The sequence below is a fragment of the Diaphorina citri genome, unplaced genomic scaffold (assembly GCF_000475195.1).
Source record: "Diaphorina citri unplaced genomic scaffold, Diaci psyllid genome assembly version 1.1 scaffold140, whole genome shotgun sequence".
In the NCBI taxonomy this organism is placed as follows: Eukaryota; Metazoa; Arthropoda; class Insecta; order Hemiptera; family Psyllidae; genus Diaphorina; species Diaphorina citri.
The window spans coordinates 61,544-79,808 of record NW_007377577.1 but is presented as its reverse complement, the minus strand read 5'-3'; the positions used below and the strand labels follow the sequence as shown (position 1 = coordinate 79,808).

Sequence of the window (18,265 nt, the reverse complement as noted above, 5' to 3'; positions counted from 1 at the left end):
CCAAAGCTGAGGGTAAAGCTCGTCTTAGCTAGATCTCCTCTGAGGATGAGCTATTCATTTCTCGGTAGCCAGCCTAGTTAGCTTAGTTAGTAGTGGGTCTGCCTTGTAAGCGTTAGGCCGCGGGTTCGATTCCCGCCCGGGGCGGATTTTATCCTGATGGGATAACGTTCGTTCTCGGAGCGGCTGGCTTTCTCCTATCCTGTCTTCCTTCTCTCTTCGATTTCGGGTCGATAAGACCATAGCAGTTACAGTTCCCTCTGTCAAACCTCTAAAAAAAAAAGCGGAGACTGGAAATACAGAGGTTTAAGAGACTTAGGCCAGCCACACTCACGTTCAGACTATCTCACAGTCGGAACGTTTGTTTTTTTGTATAAATATAACTAACATGGTTTCTTCTCTATTGTTTCAGGAGAACTCTGTGCTAGATCCATGCGAGGAACATGACCCGTGTAAACATGGCGGCATATGTATCTCGACAGATAGCGGCCCGATATGTGAATGCCGCAACCTGGACTTCGAGGGTATCTACTGTGAGAAAGGTAGGTGTCGATTATTGGTGCACCCCAGAGATAATAAGAGTATCTACTGTGAGAAAGGTAGGTGTCGATTATTGGTGCACCCGTAGATAATAAGGGTATCTACTGTGAGAAAGGTAGGTGTCGATTATTGGTGCACCCGTAGATAATAAGGGTATCTGATAAAATCCGCCCCGGGCGGGAATCGAACTCGCGGCCTAGCGCTTACAAGGCAGACGCACTACCAACTAAGCTAACTAGGCTGGCTGAACTTCATTATACTCTAGAACTGGTCTGGCTAAGGGACCATAAACAGGGAGTTGTTGATCCCATCAGGATAAAATCCGCCCCGGGCGGGAATCGAACCCGCGGCCTAGCGCTTACAAGGCAGTCGCACTACCAACAAAGCTAACTAGGCTGGCTGAACTTCATTTGACTCTTCATTATACTCTAGAACTGGTCTGGACCATAAACAGGAGTTGTTGTAGTAGCCGAGGCAGTGGACTACTGTTCCTCTCCACACTCCCTCTCTGTCTTGAACTCCAGGAAGGAGGCAGGGAGTAGACCAGCCTATTCTAGCTGGGGGACTTTAAATAGGGAGTAGAACAGCCTAAAATTTCCCTTGCTAAAGAAATACCAAAGGTTGACTGTGCCAGAACGGCTAAGCGCTAGGCCGCGGGTTCAATTCCCGCCCGGGGCGGATTTTATCCTGATGGGATAATGTTCGTTCTCGGAACGGCTGGCTTTCTCCTATCCTGTCTTTCTTCTCTCTTCGATTTCGGGACGATAAGACCATAGCAGTTACAGTTCCCTCTGTCAAACTCTTAAAAAAATCGATAAGGAAATATTGTTGAAATGTTAGATTGTAGAGTTCGTTGAGCCAAAGTAGATCATAGTAGGTACTAGGTACTCGTATGGATGTTATCTTAAAGGGCACTGAAATTTGTAATTTCATTTCCTTCATTGAAAGTTGAGATATCGGTGGTGCGAGCGATTTCAATGAGAGTGAGAGGTTCGAGGAAGAAGTTGAGATTGATTGAGTGTGAGGACGGAGCAGGAATGGTAAAGTTGGATACCCTCTCTGTCTTGAACTCCAGGAAGGAGGCAGGGAGTAGACCAGCCTATTCTAGCTGGGGGACTTTAAATAGGGAGTAGAACAGCCTGAAATTTCCCTTCCTAAGAAATACCAAAGGTTGACTGTCTTCTGATTACCAGGCGAGTGTCTCGACCACTACACCACCAAGGCAGACAGCAAACCGCCCCTGATAACTGGCGGTGGAATCAAGTTGTCTTTAATTTAAAATCAACTTGAGACTTGGGGGAAAAAAACCTGGCTTGAGATACCTACTTACATACGTACCAGATCTGTTCGTTGAATACTTTCACAGTTTCATAAATGAGAGACATGTTGGTTTTGTAGATGCTGCACTTTAATTACTGTGTGGGTTGGAATGGATGGATGCCACAAAAAGATATACAAATAGGACTCTTGAAAAGTGTGCCGCGGTGGCAATTTAAAAGGAATTTTTCTCATCACATTTCAAAGATCATGATCAGTCCTTCGGGGTCCAAAAACCAGAAAATAAATCAGACAAAACATTTGAGTAGTGAAGAGAAACAAACGAACTCAATAATAGTGTGTCTGCCTTGTAAGCGCTAGGCCGCGGGTTCGATTCCCGCCCGGGGCGGATTTTATCCTGGTGGGATAATGTTCGTTCTCGCTGGCTTTCTCCTATCCTGTCTTCCTTCTCTCTTCGATTTCGGGACGATAAGACCATAGCAGTTTCAGTTCCCTCTGTCAAACCTCCTAAAAAAAAGTTGACTGCAAAAGACATCGATTCTCAAAAGTATTGTAGCCCAAAAGCAATCACCCTAGTAGCTGATTGAGAGGCTGATAAAAAATGCTGACCCTGTCTGAACATGGAAAAAAACAAAGACTTCTTTTTCTTTTCGTTCAAAGCCCGTCGGAAAATCGAAATTCCACTTTGGCCGGGCTAGGTTATCTAAATTTTTTGGCTTCATTTTTCATTTACAAAAAACAAGGATCCACCTTCACGAGAACTGATCATCGGAGACAGACAGACTGGCAAGACTGCCCTGGCCATCGACACCATCATCAACCAGAAGAGGTAAACCCATAAATGTCAAACAAAATTAATAAAATAATGATTTTTTTGTTGCAATTGTTAAAGTGTAAAATTATGAATTCTTTGTGGTATTGTGGTACAGAAGAGATTGTTCCACATTGTTTAAAAATCGTAACCTATGACATGCTGTCAATGTTACATTGTTGGTTACAATGAATCTATCAGTTCCCAATAGATCGCTGAAGTTCAGCTATGATTCATGCTATCAGGGAGAGGATTTATTTCCAGACATGGTATTAGAAAAAATTGACACCACCTAAACTTTTGCATGTATGAGTGGGATGGGATGATCACAATTTTTTCATCAAACTTGAGAAAAAAAAAATATTTTTTTGTAGAGATCATCAAGTTTTCTGTACGCTAATTGCTAATATATTAGAGAGGTCCTTTACTTCATAAATTTGAATAACAGAGGAAGGAATTTAGTAACAAACGACTATCTGAGGGCAAATTTGGTATGTACTTCTTATTAGTAACCTTCACATTATTGGTAGAATTACCACTTACAGTGAGCTGTATCAGGAAGGAAGATTCTTCATTTTCCTCCAACATTCTCTTGAGAAGTTGGGGTTGAATGGAAATTGGTGGATGTGTCAAAACTCCGGTTATTATTTGAATGGAAATTGGTGGATGTGTCAAAACTCCGATTGTTATTATTATTATTATTTGAAAATTGGTGGATGTGTCAAAACTCCGGTTATTATTTGAATGGAAATTGGTGGATGTGTCAAAACTCCGATTGTTATTATTTGAAAATTGGTGGATGTGTCAAAACTCCGGTTATTATTTGAATGGAAATTGGTGGATGTGTCAAAACTCCGGTTATTATTTGAATGGAAATTGGTAGATGTGTCAAAACTCCGGTTATTATTTGAATAGAAATTGGTGGAAGTACCAAAAATCTTGACATTATTTGAATGGAAATTGGTGGATGTGTCAAAACTCCGGTTATTATTTGAATGGAAACTGATGGATGTGTTCAAACCTTGAAACTTAAAAGTTTAACTCCAGACATTATTTGAATGGAAACTCAAATTGGATGTCACCAAAAGTGGTGACAATATTTCCTCATTATACCGTACTCATATGAATGAATGAATGAAAGTTTTTATTGTTTATTTATACAATTTGTATGTTAACAATTTTAGCTTAATTCTAATACGTACGTAATATAACTAATTTTTAAACATACGTATTAGTATGGTATAATACCACATGTATTACACACATTTCCATAGGATGTGCTGTCTGGGGTTTAAAGAAGATCAAAGGGTAAAGAAGGAAAAGATGTGAAGATTTAAAAAGAAGAAAAGTAATAGGAGGAGAACAAAGACAAGAAGAAACCTAGAGGCTGACAGCAAAAAATGACTCTCTCTCTCTCTATCACTCTCTGCCTTTCTGCTGAGAAGGAACATTTTTCTCCATACTGCTGGTACATGACTATTTTTTATTTGGATACGATTTGCCTTGAAAAGTAGCAGGAAGGAAATTTGAAGATAAGAAAAAGTAAGAAGAGAAAAAAGAAAAAAATCGAATGAATTTTTTTCTCCATCCCCCCTTTCCTCTCTCTCTTTCTCCTTTTTCTACCGCTATCTCTCTCTCTCTCTCTCTCTCTCGCTCTTTCTACATCCTTATTTTTTAATATCCATCGAATAATGGCACAAACGAACTGAAATAAAAAGAGGGGAGGGAGAAAGAGATAGAGGAGGAGAAAAAGAGGGAGAGAATGAGAGAGAGAGAGAGAGAGAGAGTTACAGTCAGGCCTTTGAACCTTTGCATTGGAAATTTTTTCCCATTATGAATAAGGAGAAAAAAGAAAAGAAAGTGAGAGAGAGGGAGACATAGAAAAAAAGTGAGTGGAAAAAGGAGCCCAGAGAGAGAGAAACCTGAGAAGGGGAGAAAGAGGGAAAAAGAGAGGGATTTTTTGAGAGAGAGAGAGAGAGAGAGAGTTACAGTCAGGCCTTTGAACCTTTGCATTGGAAATTTTTTCCCATTATGAATAAGGAGAAAAAAAAGAAGAGGAAGAAAAAGAAAGTGAGAGAGAGAGAGGGAGAAAGAGAAAAAAGTGGGTGGAAAAAGGAGGCCTGATAGAGAGAGAGAGAGAGAGAGAAACCTGAGAAAGGGAAAAAGAGGGAGAAAGAGAGGGATTTTTTGGGATGGGAAAAGGGAATAATTTTCCATTCCATTGAATAATACCAGAGTTTCATCCCTGTGTTTTATATCCATAATATTATATCTATGTAGGTATAAATAATATGTACATATTATGTAGGTTTATATCTAAGGTAACATGTTTTATTTTATCTTCATAATTTGAATACGATGAACATTTTTCCTAATCGTTTACATAATATCTTTTTTTTTTCCTAATGCGTCTCCACCTTCTCCATCTCTCTTCTTTCCTCTCCTTCTTCTTCTTCTTCTTCTCCTTCTCCTTCTCCTCCATCCTCTTCTTCTTCTTCTCCTCCATCTTCTGCTTCTTCTTTCCTCTCCTTCCTCCTTCTTTTATTCAAAGTCTTCAAAAATTATGGGTTATGTACAGTGGCGTAGCGTCCATGTAGGGCGTGTATGGCGGCCATACACTCAAAAATTCTACTCAAATACCCTTAAATATTGACTTTCAATAATTATTGTATTCTTATTAGATAGATATTGTGATAGAAATTAGTGTCCGCCCTACACTTGGAGTAAGGCCACGCTACGCCACTGGTTAGGTACCTAACGTGTTATGGCATACTGCTATAATTTGCTCTCAAAACTATCATCTCCTAGAATTAACGTTTTTCCTTAACGTTTGGTTCGTTTGGCTATATCTGAAAAGAAAATTTCGGAGGATGATTCTTCTTCCAAGTTACCAAACATACCTATCTATTACAAAGAAATATAGGTACCTACCTAACTAGGTATAAGGTATGATAAAAAATGGCATCACATGACCATGACGTTAAATTTTCCAGTAAGCTGAGACTGCTGAGAGATCAAAAAACCTTTTGGATTGTTGACAAAAACAAATTCTGCAAGCAATGTGTCCTGCCAAGACAAATAAATAACCAAAGCTCCCCCGGATGTATTATAATATTGAAATAATATGTACAGGGTGACAGAGGTAGATGTTAAATTACCACCCTGTCACCCTTTAGTCAACAATCCAGTAAATTAAAGACCTTTTCTCATGTAGGAACTGTGCAGAGAAGGAGAGAGAAAGAGAGAGAGAGAGAGAGAGAGGGAGAGAGAGAGAGAGAGAGAGAGAGAGAGAGAGAGAGAGAGAGAGAAACGCCGCTCTCGCGCGCTAGATAGAGAGAGAGAGAGAGAGAGAGAGAGAGAGAGAGAGAGAGAGAGAACGGCAGCTGCTTTCTATTAAAAGATTTATTTGTATTAGTGCTTTATTTAGACGGTCAATTTAGGAGTTTAGGACGTATATTTCCCGGTATTTTCTGAACCCTCTCTTACCTTTTAACAATTTTGTCCGACTTTTCCTGAATCACCCTGTAATTTTAGTAGGTACTCTGTAATTTCGAACAATCTCCATTAAACAAATTTGGTTAGTCAGCTGTTCGTGAACTGTCCTTCGACCTTGATATGTAAAAAGACCCAAACCTTCCTTCTATGTTATTCTTACTCAGAGGGTTGGGCGATGGAAGAACTTGTTCAAAAGAACTCTGCTACTTAAAACGCTAAAGAATAACAGTAAAGAAAAGGTAGAAAATTAGGAATGTTGAAAATAAAAAATAATCTCGAAAAGAAAATCGTAAAAGGGAAAAGTAGGTAGTTAGGTATGTAAAAAGGGTTTTTTTTTTTTTCTCTGTTTTTTTTTTTTTTTTTTTTTTTGAGATAATTTAAGCACCTGCTTATCAGGCTATTAATTATGAAGTGTTGTGACATATTCACATCTATGTGTTGTGACACTTCTTATCACTTTGATTAATGTAAAATTTGTAAGTACCCTGAACGGGCCACAGGCATAAATGGGTGTTGAAATGTTGCTCTTGAAATACATAATACTATGGATTAGGTATAAAATGGACTCAAATCTGAAATACATACCTATTGGGTATGAAATTCGGTGTAAAATGGACTTGAAATATCTGTTATTATGGGGTTCATTTCATGCACAGTGTAATAATTCAAGGCTGTAAAGCTGTGTCCACCTTTCCACAAATCCACAAATAGATTCACCTATAACCTATAGTTAGTTGTAGAGGAGGAGAACTATCGATAGTCGGCGCTATCGATAACTATCGATAGTTTTCGATAGTTTTTTTTTATTACATATTTCCCTTGTTGCTAAAGGTCTTATCACCCAAAAAGACCTAACCTAACCTAATTTAAAGAAAATTATTAACTGTACACGTATTAATTTAGGTCACAGGGTTTTATTTCAACATTTTTTTTATTTTTTATTATTATTATTTTTTTTTACAATTTTTTTGACACTTTTCACTTCTGAAACGACCGAAACAAACGAAAAATGTGCAGAAAACTATCGAAAACTATCGATAGTCAAGCCTCAACTATCGATAGCGTTCGATAGTCAAAACTATCGATAGTTATCGATCTATCGATAGTTCTCCTCCTCTAGTTAGTTGATCGACGCTCGTCGACTATGTGTGGACGCAGCTTAACAACGAAGGTCTTATCCTCTGTTAGTCCCTTAGCCAGATTAAACAGGTCTACACTCTCTGTTCAAATTCCCCCAGCCAGACTAAGCCTCGGTGGTTTGGTCAAGGCGCTCGCCTGGTAAACAGGAGGGCGTGGGTTCAATCCCAGCCGAGGTATGGAATTTTATCCTCAATATACCTAATTTGAGAATTTGACCACAATAATAGTAGTGGCCTACTGCTGGAGTAAAGGGACTTTTCAATCCTATGCGAGCTGTATAAATAAGCAATATTATTATTAACCTATTACTAATTGTATAGTGTCTAACATAACCTATAGTGATGTAATTTTAGTTTAGTGGGACAGTTTGGCATATGAGTTGAGGTTGAGAGGGAGAGGAAAGAAATTGGCATTGTGCGAAGTTCTTGGTCCGATGTAACGAACTTGATAATGGCATAACAGTCACGAGGTCAAGGACAATCAATTTTGCTGAGAATAACAATGACTAATTTATTAGTAATTCGGTGTAATGACTGGAGAGCAATGACTTTACGCTGACTCACAAGAGAGTCAAAAAATATTCATTATTTACCAGCCGAAATCCGTCGATTCGCTCCGGATTTCTGCTAGTAAATCCTTAAGGCATGGTTGTTCATGTCACTCATCCATTTAGTGGTCTTGCTCGGCGTAGCTTAACAAAAACGCCCCGGACGGGCCCAAAAAAAACAAAGGAAAAAAAAAAAAAATTAAAAAAAAAAAAAAAAAAATTAATAAAAAAATTAAAAAATTAAATGAGCTCCCAATTTAGCTAAATGCTTCAGCTTAGTTACCTAGTGTGTAAAGTAGAGCGTCTGCCCTGTAAACGCAAGGTCGCAGGTTCGATTCGAGCTTGGGGCGAACTTTGTCGTAAAAAGATAAGGTTCATAGGTACTCTGAACGGCTGGGTTGCCAAAAGACTGTTCAGATTCTTGCACCCCCTCCCCTCGATAAAATCCTGTATACGGGCCTGGCCTATACCTGTAAAATAAACCTGAATATTATCAACCAGTTGACAACATTGAGCCAATTCGTGCATATCTAATAAGCAGAGAAGTTCAAATGCCATGTTGCCATGGCGCCGAACTATGTTGCCATATTTTAGCAAAATTTGGAAAAATGTCATGAAAAGCCTAAAAAGCCTTATTATGCATGCTATTCATTTTTGTTGCTTATTTTGCCATGTTTTGAAAAAATAAATGCCATATCTTCCCAATGTATGTACCTAAGTGCCATATTGTCATGTTTTTTAGTGCCATATTTTGGAAAAATAAGTGCCATATTCTGAACCTCTCTCTCTCTCTCTCTCTCTCTCTCTCTCTCTCTCTCTCTCTCTCTCTCTCTCTCTCTCTCTCTCTCTCTGCTAATAAGGTAGTTAATTTCCTTGGCGCCGCTCCAAAGATAATTACCTAGCTACACAGGTATAGGTAATTTTGATTAGCTGTAATAGTTAAATAAATACCTGAGTACCTATTGTTTTTGTTCAAGCGACTTTGGCTGAAATCTTAAGCAGGGTTTATACGCGACCTGAAAAATTCAAGGACTCTGAAAATCGGCCAAAAAGTCATGGAAAATCTAGAAAATTTCAAGGAAATCTGGAAACGTCATGGAATTTTGCCACCCGGTCAAAAATGAAAAAAATATTCTTATTTTTCATATATATACATACCTAGGTATTTATACCTAGGTATTTATTTTTCAACATTAAACATTCTTAGGTACGTAGGTAGGTAGGTAGGTAGGTACATATGTAGGTAAGTACATTCAGCAAACAACATTCGCACAGAAACACACATTGGCGTCCCTTCTTGATCCAGAAATAGATTCGACTACAGTTGACGTCACAACAAATTGAAACTGTCTCTGTGAACTCCCTAAAAAACAGTGTCTACGGTCAATTTATATGGGAGTATGCCAACTTATTCTTTGTTGTGTGTCGAATACCTACAGTAGAACCTCGATTATTTCAACTAATTGGGACCTGGGGTAGTAAAATAATCTAGGTTGAAATAATCACTTTCTAAGATCTTTTCCTCTGATAAGATAGGATATCTTTTGAAAGATAGAAAAAAATGGATTTTGGAGTTGAAATAATGGAAGTTGAAATAATCGAGGTTCTACTGTATTTGAATCTTTAAAAGTGAGAATCAGTAACCTTGTTTTTGTTTGGTGACTCCATAGAGAGAGAAATACCTATACCTACCTTGGTGGTGTAGTGGTCAATAAGTTTGCTTGAGAAATAGGTAGACGGGGTTCAAGTCTAGTAAAGGTATGAAATTTTACAAAGATTTGGTCAAAAAGCTTGGCAAAAGTAGGCAAATACGAACTAGACCCCCCCCCCCCCACACAAAAAAAGATCTACCAAAATACCTACCTAATAAAATTAAAGAAAATTAATAAATTGATCCGAAAAACTACACCAATCTGCTCCCAGCCTAAAAGAACTCGAATGAACTCTTCCAAATAATGGACTAGTCCAAAGGGTACCACATTGGGTCAAGTTCAATGACCTCTGAGTTTTCCGCATTCCTGTCAAGGTCGTTCATGGAGGTAAACAGGGGATGGAGTCATTTCGTGATCTTATAAAAGTGAGGCCAATATCGATCTGCGATTGAACTTCAATGACTTTTATGATCTGATTTCTTTTGTACCTGTACTGAAATGTATTTATTAAATATTTCTAATTTTTGTACCTACATAAATAGGTGGAAATAAAGAAATAAAATAATATTTATTTTCTTCTTTTGAAAGGAAACCTCACATAAATGGACACAAGTAGCAAAAAACCTCCCGTGAAAAAACTTCTCACCGGCAACAAATCATCTGGCAACACTGTCGAGAAAATGTAAACAAACCCAAACGTTTTCGAAAAATTTCGGCGATTTTGGTCTTCTTTTTCGACTTTTCGGTCCTGTTTGATCGTTTTCTGTGGCAAATCAGCTATTTTAAACAGAAATTCGTGTAAAATATTGTTTCGTTCTTATTCCACTTCTAATTTCAGGCGCAAACCATCTTTAAGGTGCCCTGTGAACGTTAGAATCAGCTAGAAAGTGATGATCTCTGAGTGTTGAGATTTTCAAGTTGAATCTCTATCTCCAATCATGGCTATTGATGTGGAAAAGCCACCTCCAGGCAAGGATGAGACAGTGTCCCAGGCAGTGGTTGGGATTATCTATCCACCCCCAGAAGTGAGAAGTATCCTTTATTTTACACACCATTGTGGAAGAACAAGGTCGTAGAATACATCCCAGTGTTTGCATTGGTTGTTTGAAGTAAGATCAAATAATTTTGTCTCTGTTATCAGAAGTCTTTCAAGAGTGTGGTCGTCCCAGATCAGGTTAAGCAGTTATTAGGAAATCAGGAGGTGTTGATTTTAAATTTGAACCAAGGCATAAATCCTTGGTGCTTCACCTATATCCCTATATGTAATCAAAATTGTACCAACAGCTTGAAAATTAGGGGAGAACAAACAGACAAACTAAATGAAAATTTCTAATGGAAAATGTAGGGCATATTCTTATCATCCCAAAAGTCTGTCTCACCATCACGTAAAAAGAAGACAGGATAGGAGAAAACTGAGGCTAAATATTGTAAGTTTAATTTTAGCTTACTTAGGGTGGCAATCAAATGCACAACCTAGGTTGGTTAATTATTACTGTTTTACAGAGTCAAGGCCAAGTTCTTTCCTGAACTTCCTAATTGTACAGATATTGTTGACAAGACTGCCAACTTTGTTGCCAGAAATGGTCCTGAGTTTGAATCCAGAATCCGTCAAAATGAAATTGGAAATCCCAAGTTCAATTTTCTCAGTCCTGGAGATCCCTACCATGCTTACTATCAGCACAGGGTCAAGGATATCAGAGAGGGAAAAGGTAAGCCTTCTAAACATGATGAATTTATCAGACAGTCCTTTTAATACTCAAGGATTAGAAGGTTGGTTACCTATACTATACTATCCAAGTTTCAAGTTACTTGCCTGGATGGATGGCTGAACTATAGAGTGTATTTTTCTTTTGGGAAACTGACTACTGGTCCAATGAAAACTAAACACTAGTCCTTCAATGGTCAGGAATATACCATATTGGACCGAATGGTTCAAACTAATCCCTGTATTTTCCTCTAAAAGAGGAAAAATGAGCCTCGGGAGGTCAAATGAGCTTAGATAAATAATTATTGTTTTTTTCTTGTCATAGTCAAAGAAGCCCCTGCACCTGCACAGAAAGCTCTCACTACTGCAACACAACAGAAGCAGCAAGAGCTATTAAAACAGGTGACTACCGAGCAGCCGTTTGTTCCAAAAGATCCACCGAAAGAGTTTGAGTTCATTGCGGACCCCCCCTCTATCTCAGCTTTGGATTTGTAAGTTTCATTGAATAGCATTTAATTTCAATAAAGTTTTAGGTGTAAAAGTAGGGCCATTGGCTTTAATAAACACCCTTGGTCACTGCGACCTGGTTAGATCTTTTGTGACAGAAAGTCTTTAGGGGAAAATTTAATGAATAGCAACCACCTTACTAGTGAAAATTTTGGAAAATCTAAAGTTGACAAGAACTAGTGCTGGATAAACTGGATATAGGTTGATTTTATATCAAGAAAGAAAAAAAAAAGTTTTACTCATCTGTAGAACTTTCTCTTACTCAGTGAGGCCTATTGGAAACTGAAAATTGACCAACTAATTCCCCACATTACCAAAGATATTTCCTACATTTGGGAATTATCACATTACATAGACCCTTGGTGAAAATCAAATTGAACCTAATTCTTGGTCACTGCGACCTGGTTAGATCTTTTGTGACAGAAAGTCTTTAGGGGAAAATTTAATGAATAGCAACCACCTTACTAGTGAAAAATATGGAAAATCTAAAGTTGACAAGAACTAGTGCTGGATAAACTGGATATAGGTTGATTTCATATCAAGAAAGAAAAAAAAAGTTTTACTCATCTGTAGAACTTTCTCTTACTCAGTGAGGCCTATTGGAAACTGAAAATTGACCAACAAATTCCCCACATTACCAAAGATATTTCCTACATTTGGGAATTATTACATTACATAGACCCTTGGTGAAAATCGAATTGAACTTGATTTTTTTCTCCTTATTTCCTCAGAGACATAGTCAAGCTCACGGCTCAGTTTGTAGCACGGAATGGACGCGGTTTTCTGACAAGCCTCATGCAGAAGGAACAACGTAACTATCAGTTCGACTTCCTTCGACCTCAACATTCCCTCTTCCAGTACTTCACCAAACTTCTGGAACAATACACCAAGGTAAGTGGAGGAAAAAAAGGGAATTTTAATTAAAAAGTCAACTGTTAGCTTGGAAGGTAGCATGCCTGCCTTGTAAGCACTAGGTTACGGGTTCGATTTTCGCTTGGGGGGAAAATTTTATCTTGAACGGATAAGGTTCGTTTTCGGAATGGCTTTCTTTTTCCTGACGCGGTTTTCTGACAAGCCTCATGCAGAAGGAACAACGTAACTATCAGTTCGACTTCCTTCGACCTCAACATTCCCTCTTCCAGTATTTCACCAAACTTCTGGAACAATACACCAAGGTAAGTGGAGGAAAAAAAGGGAATTTTAATTTAAAAGTCAACTGTTAGCTTGGAAGGTAGCATGCCTGCCTTGTAAGCACTAGGTTACGGGTTCGATTTTTGCCTGGGGGGAAAATTTTATCTTGAACGGATAAGGTTCGTTTTCGGAATGGCTTTCTTTCTCCTGTCTTCCTTCTCTTCGATTTCGGGACGATAAGACCTTAGCAGTTACAGTTCCCTGTATCAAATCTTTTGGGAAAAAAATCCTACTTTAAAATTTTCTCTCATTGCCCTTGGAGCCAATGTTCTTAGCCAACAGTAAACACAAATTGGGTCATGTAACGCAAAAGCTGTACCGAGGTTCAATCTTAAAAAAGTCTTATTATTAATTAAATACACACACTAAAATAATTAATTTAAATAGTTTTTAGTTAGCCAACAGTAAACACAAATTGGGTCATGTAACGCAAAAGCTGTACCGAGGTTCAATCTTAAAAAAGTCTTATTATTAATTAAATAAACACACTAAAATAATCAATTTAAATAGTTTTTAGTAAACTCATCCTTCCTTCTCCTCCCTCCAGATTCTCATCCCTCCCAAGGACATGATGTTTCGTCTGAAGGATGAGAGCTCCTCCATGGCCGCCATTTTGGACGAGGTGAAATATCGGGCCGACTATATTCGATATCAGGAGGCGCAGAGGAAACAGGAAGAGGCCCGAGTGGAGAAGGACCGCGTGGCATATGCCCAGATAGACTGGCATGACTTTGTGGTGGTCGAAACTGTGGACTATATGCCAGGTAAACGCATTGTGTTGAAAAACTGAAATAGGTAATAATGGAACAAATTAATTGTCAATGGTAAACCACGAATTTTCCCACAATCTGATTGAATCATAAATAGCACAGTTTTCCCCGTTGAGAAACAGAAATTTTTCATACTTACCATTTTTCCCATGATCTGATCTGTACTAGGCTGAAGAGACAACTACAACCCCACTTACGTACCTTACCTCTAAGCTAAAAAAAAAAAAAAAAAAAAATCATTTCTCGGTAAAGTCACAATTTTAGGTCGGGGTTGTGTGTGTGTCTTCGTTTCCCTACTTTTGGCGTTACAGCGCTAAACCATAGGAAATTCATGGAGCTCCATCAGATCAGAATCGGTTTCGTTTCTTAAAAGAAAAGTACACCACTAAGAAGGTACAAGCAAAGAAGAGTCGTTGCCCTTCTGTGAGGTTGCTTGATGCGTTTCTGTTGGTAGAAAGTTTAGCTGATTTTAATGTTGAACATTCAATCGTTTCCATTCATAATCGGAAACGGTCTCAATCGGTTCTAACGTTTTATTGATAGTTTATGGTTATTCGTAGAACCGCTGTAAAAACGTTGAACTAGGAGACTCCAGGTTTATAGGTGGCACCGAAGACTATCAATTCAGGAGATTCTTCTAGATTTCCGGTAGTTATTTTGCCTATTACCTATCTATTTTGTAACCAGGGCCGTCAACTGGGGGGATCATCCGGTGCCTTTTTCCCCCGGGACGGTCCCAAAATCAGCAAGGGAAAAAAAATAATATTTTTTTTTTAAAGAAAAAAAATTGAATAAAAAAATTTGTCCGCCAAACACGTTCAAGCTTCTTGTTTGACAAGCCACCTGTCAAACATACTTGAACGTGTGTGGCGGCCATTAGACATCAATCAGTTTTGTTTCCTCTTCAGGAGAGCCTGGTAACTTCCCCCCTCCCACTACTCCGGATGAGGTAGGCGCTAGGGTTCTCATTGTCAATGGTAAACCACGAATTTTCCCACAATCTGATTGAATCATAAATAGCACAGTTTTCCCCGTTGAGAAACAGAAATTTTTCACACTTACCATTTTTCTCATGATCTGATCTGTACTGGGCTGAAGAGACAACTACAACCCCACTTACGTACCTCGTACCTTACCTCTAAGCCATTTCATTGATGTTGCATATAATGATCTTCAGAGATATGCAGGTCGTCCTACTATGCAGTCGACCGAAGTCGACACTATAAACTTTTTTACCTATTGTATATGAGTTCCAGTCCAAATCGATCGACCGTAGAATAGACGCACCCTTAGATGAAGGGTGGTGGAAAAAAGCATAGTGTAGACTCTGTATTATGTCCGCCAAACACGTTCAAGCTTCTTGTTTGACAAGCCACCTGTCAAACATACTTGAACGTGTGTGGCGGCCATTAGACATCAATCAGTTTTGTTTCCTCTTCAGGAGAGCCTGGTAACTTCCCCCCTCCCACTACTCCGGATGAGGTGGGCGCTAGGGTTCTAATGCAGGAGAGAATGGACAATGGAGAGGAAGATCTGGAGGAGGACGAGGAGATGGAGGAGGAATATGGACAGCGACGACCTGAGGATGACGATATGCAGATAGGTAAGCAACGGCGACTGTGGTTGGTATCTGGATGGGAGACCGAGTGGGCGATCTCGTGCTGCTGGTTTTACCCGAAGTAAATGAGGGCTTTTTAAAAACCAAAGCCTAACTAAAAATAATAACTGAAACTGTGTACCTACTGAAGAACAGGAAATCTTTTTTTTTCCCCTCTGAATACTGCTAAAGTCAGCCATTCATTATCAGGCAGACCTGACAGGTACGGCTGAAAAGGTCCGAATGTCAGGTCTACCTGATAGTGTCACTGTGTGTGCTCATGAGGTATCAGTGACACTATCAGGTAGAACTGACTCTATCAGCTAGACCTGACACCTGATCAGGTCTACCTGATAGTGATTCTCTGGCCTAATGAGAGGCTGAATAGCTTACTGAACCGTGTTTCTCGACTTTCGGCCAAGCAAGCAAGATTTTTTTTTCTTTTTTAACCAAAACATTTCCAATTCCAGGTAGCGATGAAGAGAATGACTATTACAACGCCCGCATGCGAGGTCGCAACGCTAACCGAGGTAGAGGTCGAATGCAAGAGGAAATTAATGAGGATGATATGCAAGAGGGAACAACGAGTGAAGAAGAATCGGATAACGAAAATGAAGAGGCGAGGAAGTCGAAAGAAGCGAAGGACAACACTCAGGTACACAAGTGGTGAATTCTAGTCTAGAATAGAATAGAATAGAATATACCTTGTTTATACTGCTAGCATAGGACTGAAAAGTTCCTTTAATCCCGCAGTCTAAACAAGGTTTGATTGGTAATAAATCACACGTAATTCATTCCCATTGAAGCCTTGATTAACACAAGATTAGAAAATAATGGATGTATGTGCTTTCGAAATACTTGGTTTATCTTGGATTTCCTATGGTTCTGTACTAAATTTCCAAAAGGGAACCGTTTCCTAAAGTTTCCCGAATTTAAAATATACTTTAAGCTAAAACTCAGATTTTGGTACCAGCCGTAGCTGGTAGGTACAATTTTTTTTAGCCCGTGGTGGGTATCGAACCGACGATCTTACGCTTGCCAGACGAGCTCGTTAAAACTTGACCACCCGCGCATGTTGGGACAAAGGGTCATTTTTATCCCCATTTAAATCTCTCCCTCTCCTCCCCCAGGTGCAAGACATGGAGGAGGACTCTTCGTCCGAGGAAGAACAAGAGGATATTCCCCCGCCTCCTCCTCCCCCCTCTCTCAAGAAGGTGGAACCTGCCCCTCCCCTACCCTCTCAGCCCTCGATACAACCCCCTCCTCTCCCGCCCGCTCCGGATAAAGTTGTGGTCAAGAAGGGATACGATCCTAAACAAGGTAAAGAAAATGAAGAAATTGCATATTAAAACATCTGTAAGCCAGCTTAGTTAGCTTGGATGGTAGTGCGTCTACCCTGTCAGCGCTAGGTCGCGGGTTCGATTCCCGCCCGGGGCGGATTTTATCCTGAACGGATATGGTTGGTTCTCGGCACGGCTGGCTTTCTCGTATCCTGTCTCCCTTTCGGACGATAAGGCTCTTTTAAAAAAAATCAATTTCTACCACTTTCGGGACGACAAGACCTTAGCAGTTACAGTTCCCTCTATCAAACCTCGTTGGAAAAAATACACCTCTTGGAGCCACCTTTGTTACTTTCTATGGTACAGACCCCCCCCCCCCCAACCAAAATACCTACCTAATAAAATTAAAGAAAATTAATAAATTGATCCGAAAAACTACACCAATCTGCTCCCAGCCTAAAAGAACTCGAATGAACTCTTCCAAATAATGGACTAGTCCAAAGGGTACCACATTAGGTCAAGTTCAATGACCTCTGAGTTTTCCGCATTCCTATCAAGGTCGTTCATGGAGGTAAACAGGGGACGGAGTCATTTCGTGATCTTATAAAAGTGAGGCCAATATCGATCTGCGATTGAACTTCAATGACTTTTATTATCTGATTTCTTTTGTACCTGTACTAAAATGTATTTATTGAATTAAATAGGAGGAAATATAGAAATAAAATAATATTTATTTTCTTCTTTTTAGGAAAACCTCGCATAAATGGACACAAGCCGCAAAAAACCTCCCGTGAAAAAACCTCTCACCGGCAACAAATCATCTGGCAACACTGTTTGTTTACATCTTTTGTTTACATCTGGAAAATGTAAACAAAAACAAACCCAAACGTTTTCGAAAAATTTCGACGATTTCTTTTTCTTTCTTTTTTCTTCGACTTTTCGGTCCTATTTGATCGATTTCCGTGGCAAATCAGCTATTTTAAACAAAATTTCGTGTAAAATATTGTTTCGTTCTTATTCCACTTCTAATTTCAGGCGCAAACCATTTTCCAGGTGCCCTGCGAACGTTAGAATCAGCTAGAAAGTGATGATCTCTGAGTGTTAAGATTCTCAAGTTGAATCTCTATCACCAATCATGGCTATTGATGTGGAAAAGCCACCTCCAGGCAAGGATGAGACAGTGTCCCAGGCAGTGGTTGGGATTATCTATCCACCCCCAGAAGTGAGAAGTATCCTTTATTTTACACACCATTGTGGAAGAACAAGGTCGTAGAATACAACCCAGTGTTTGCATTGGTTGTTAGAGTAAGATCAAATGAGTAATTTTGTCTCTGTTATCAGAAGTCTTTCAAGAGTGTGGTCGTCCTGTCCACCGGTGGTCAAACCGTCTCCAACCGATGAGTTCCTCATCTCACCCATCACGGGAGAGAAAATCCCCGCCTCCAAGGTACAAGAACACATGCGTATTGGTTTGCTGGATCCCCGCTGGGTAGAACAACGCGATAAACACCTCAACGAAAAGATCAACCAGGAAACCGTCTATGCACCGGGTAAGTAACGGGTATTACGCTAGAGCAGTTGAATTTCTAGCTGAATTAAATCCTAATAAAATTGAATGTTTTCCTATTAAATCAATGTAGATAAAACATCTTGCCAGGTGACGGAACTTCTGCTAGATGACAATAATTTCTTTCTGGTAAGCGAAAGAAATAGGCTGATTAATTACTCAGTTGATTTCCTTTACCTTTAATAAAG

The 18,265-nt window shown here is 39.2% G+C and overlaps 1 protein-coding gene across 1 annotated transcript in view; it reads left to right on the top strand.

Moving 5' to 3' along the window:
• The first annotated feature begins 10,164 nt into the window (after window positions 1–10,164).
• LOC103504913 (splicing factor 3A subunit 1) overlaps window positions 10,165–18,265 on the top strand; it is a 24,909-nt gene continuing 16,808 nt past the window's right edge. Inside the window, exons 1-9 of the mRNA XM_026820349.1 lie at window positions 10,165–10,492; window positions 11,005–11,169; window positions 11,491–11,656; window positions 12,404–12,563; window positions 13,411–13,627; window positions 15,075–15,236; window positions 15,701–15,885; window positions 16,361–16,550; window positions 17,866–18,060. Coding sequence (XP_026676150.1) covers window positions 10,399–10,492; window positions 11,005–11,169; window positions 11,491–11,656; window positions 12,404–12,563; window positions 13,411–13,627; window positions 15,075–15,236; window positions 15,701–15,885; window positions 16,361–16,550; window positions 17,866–18,060 — 1,534 coding nt within the window. The 5' untranslated portion in view covers window positions 10,165–10,398. The remainder of the gene's footprint in view (window positions 10,493–11,004; window positions 11,170–11,490; window positions 11,657–12,403; window positions 12,564–13,410; window positions 13,628–15,074; window positions 15,237–15,700; window positions 15,886–16,360; window positions 16,551–17,865; window positions 18,061–18,265) is intronic.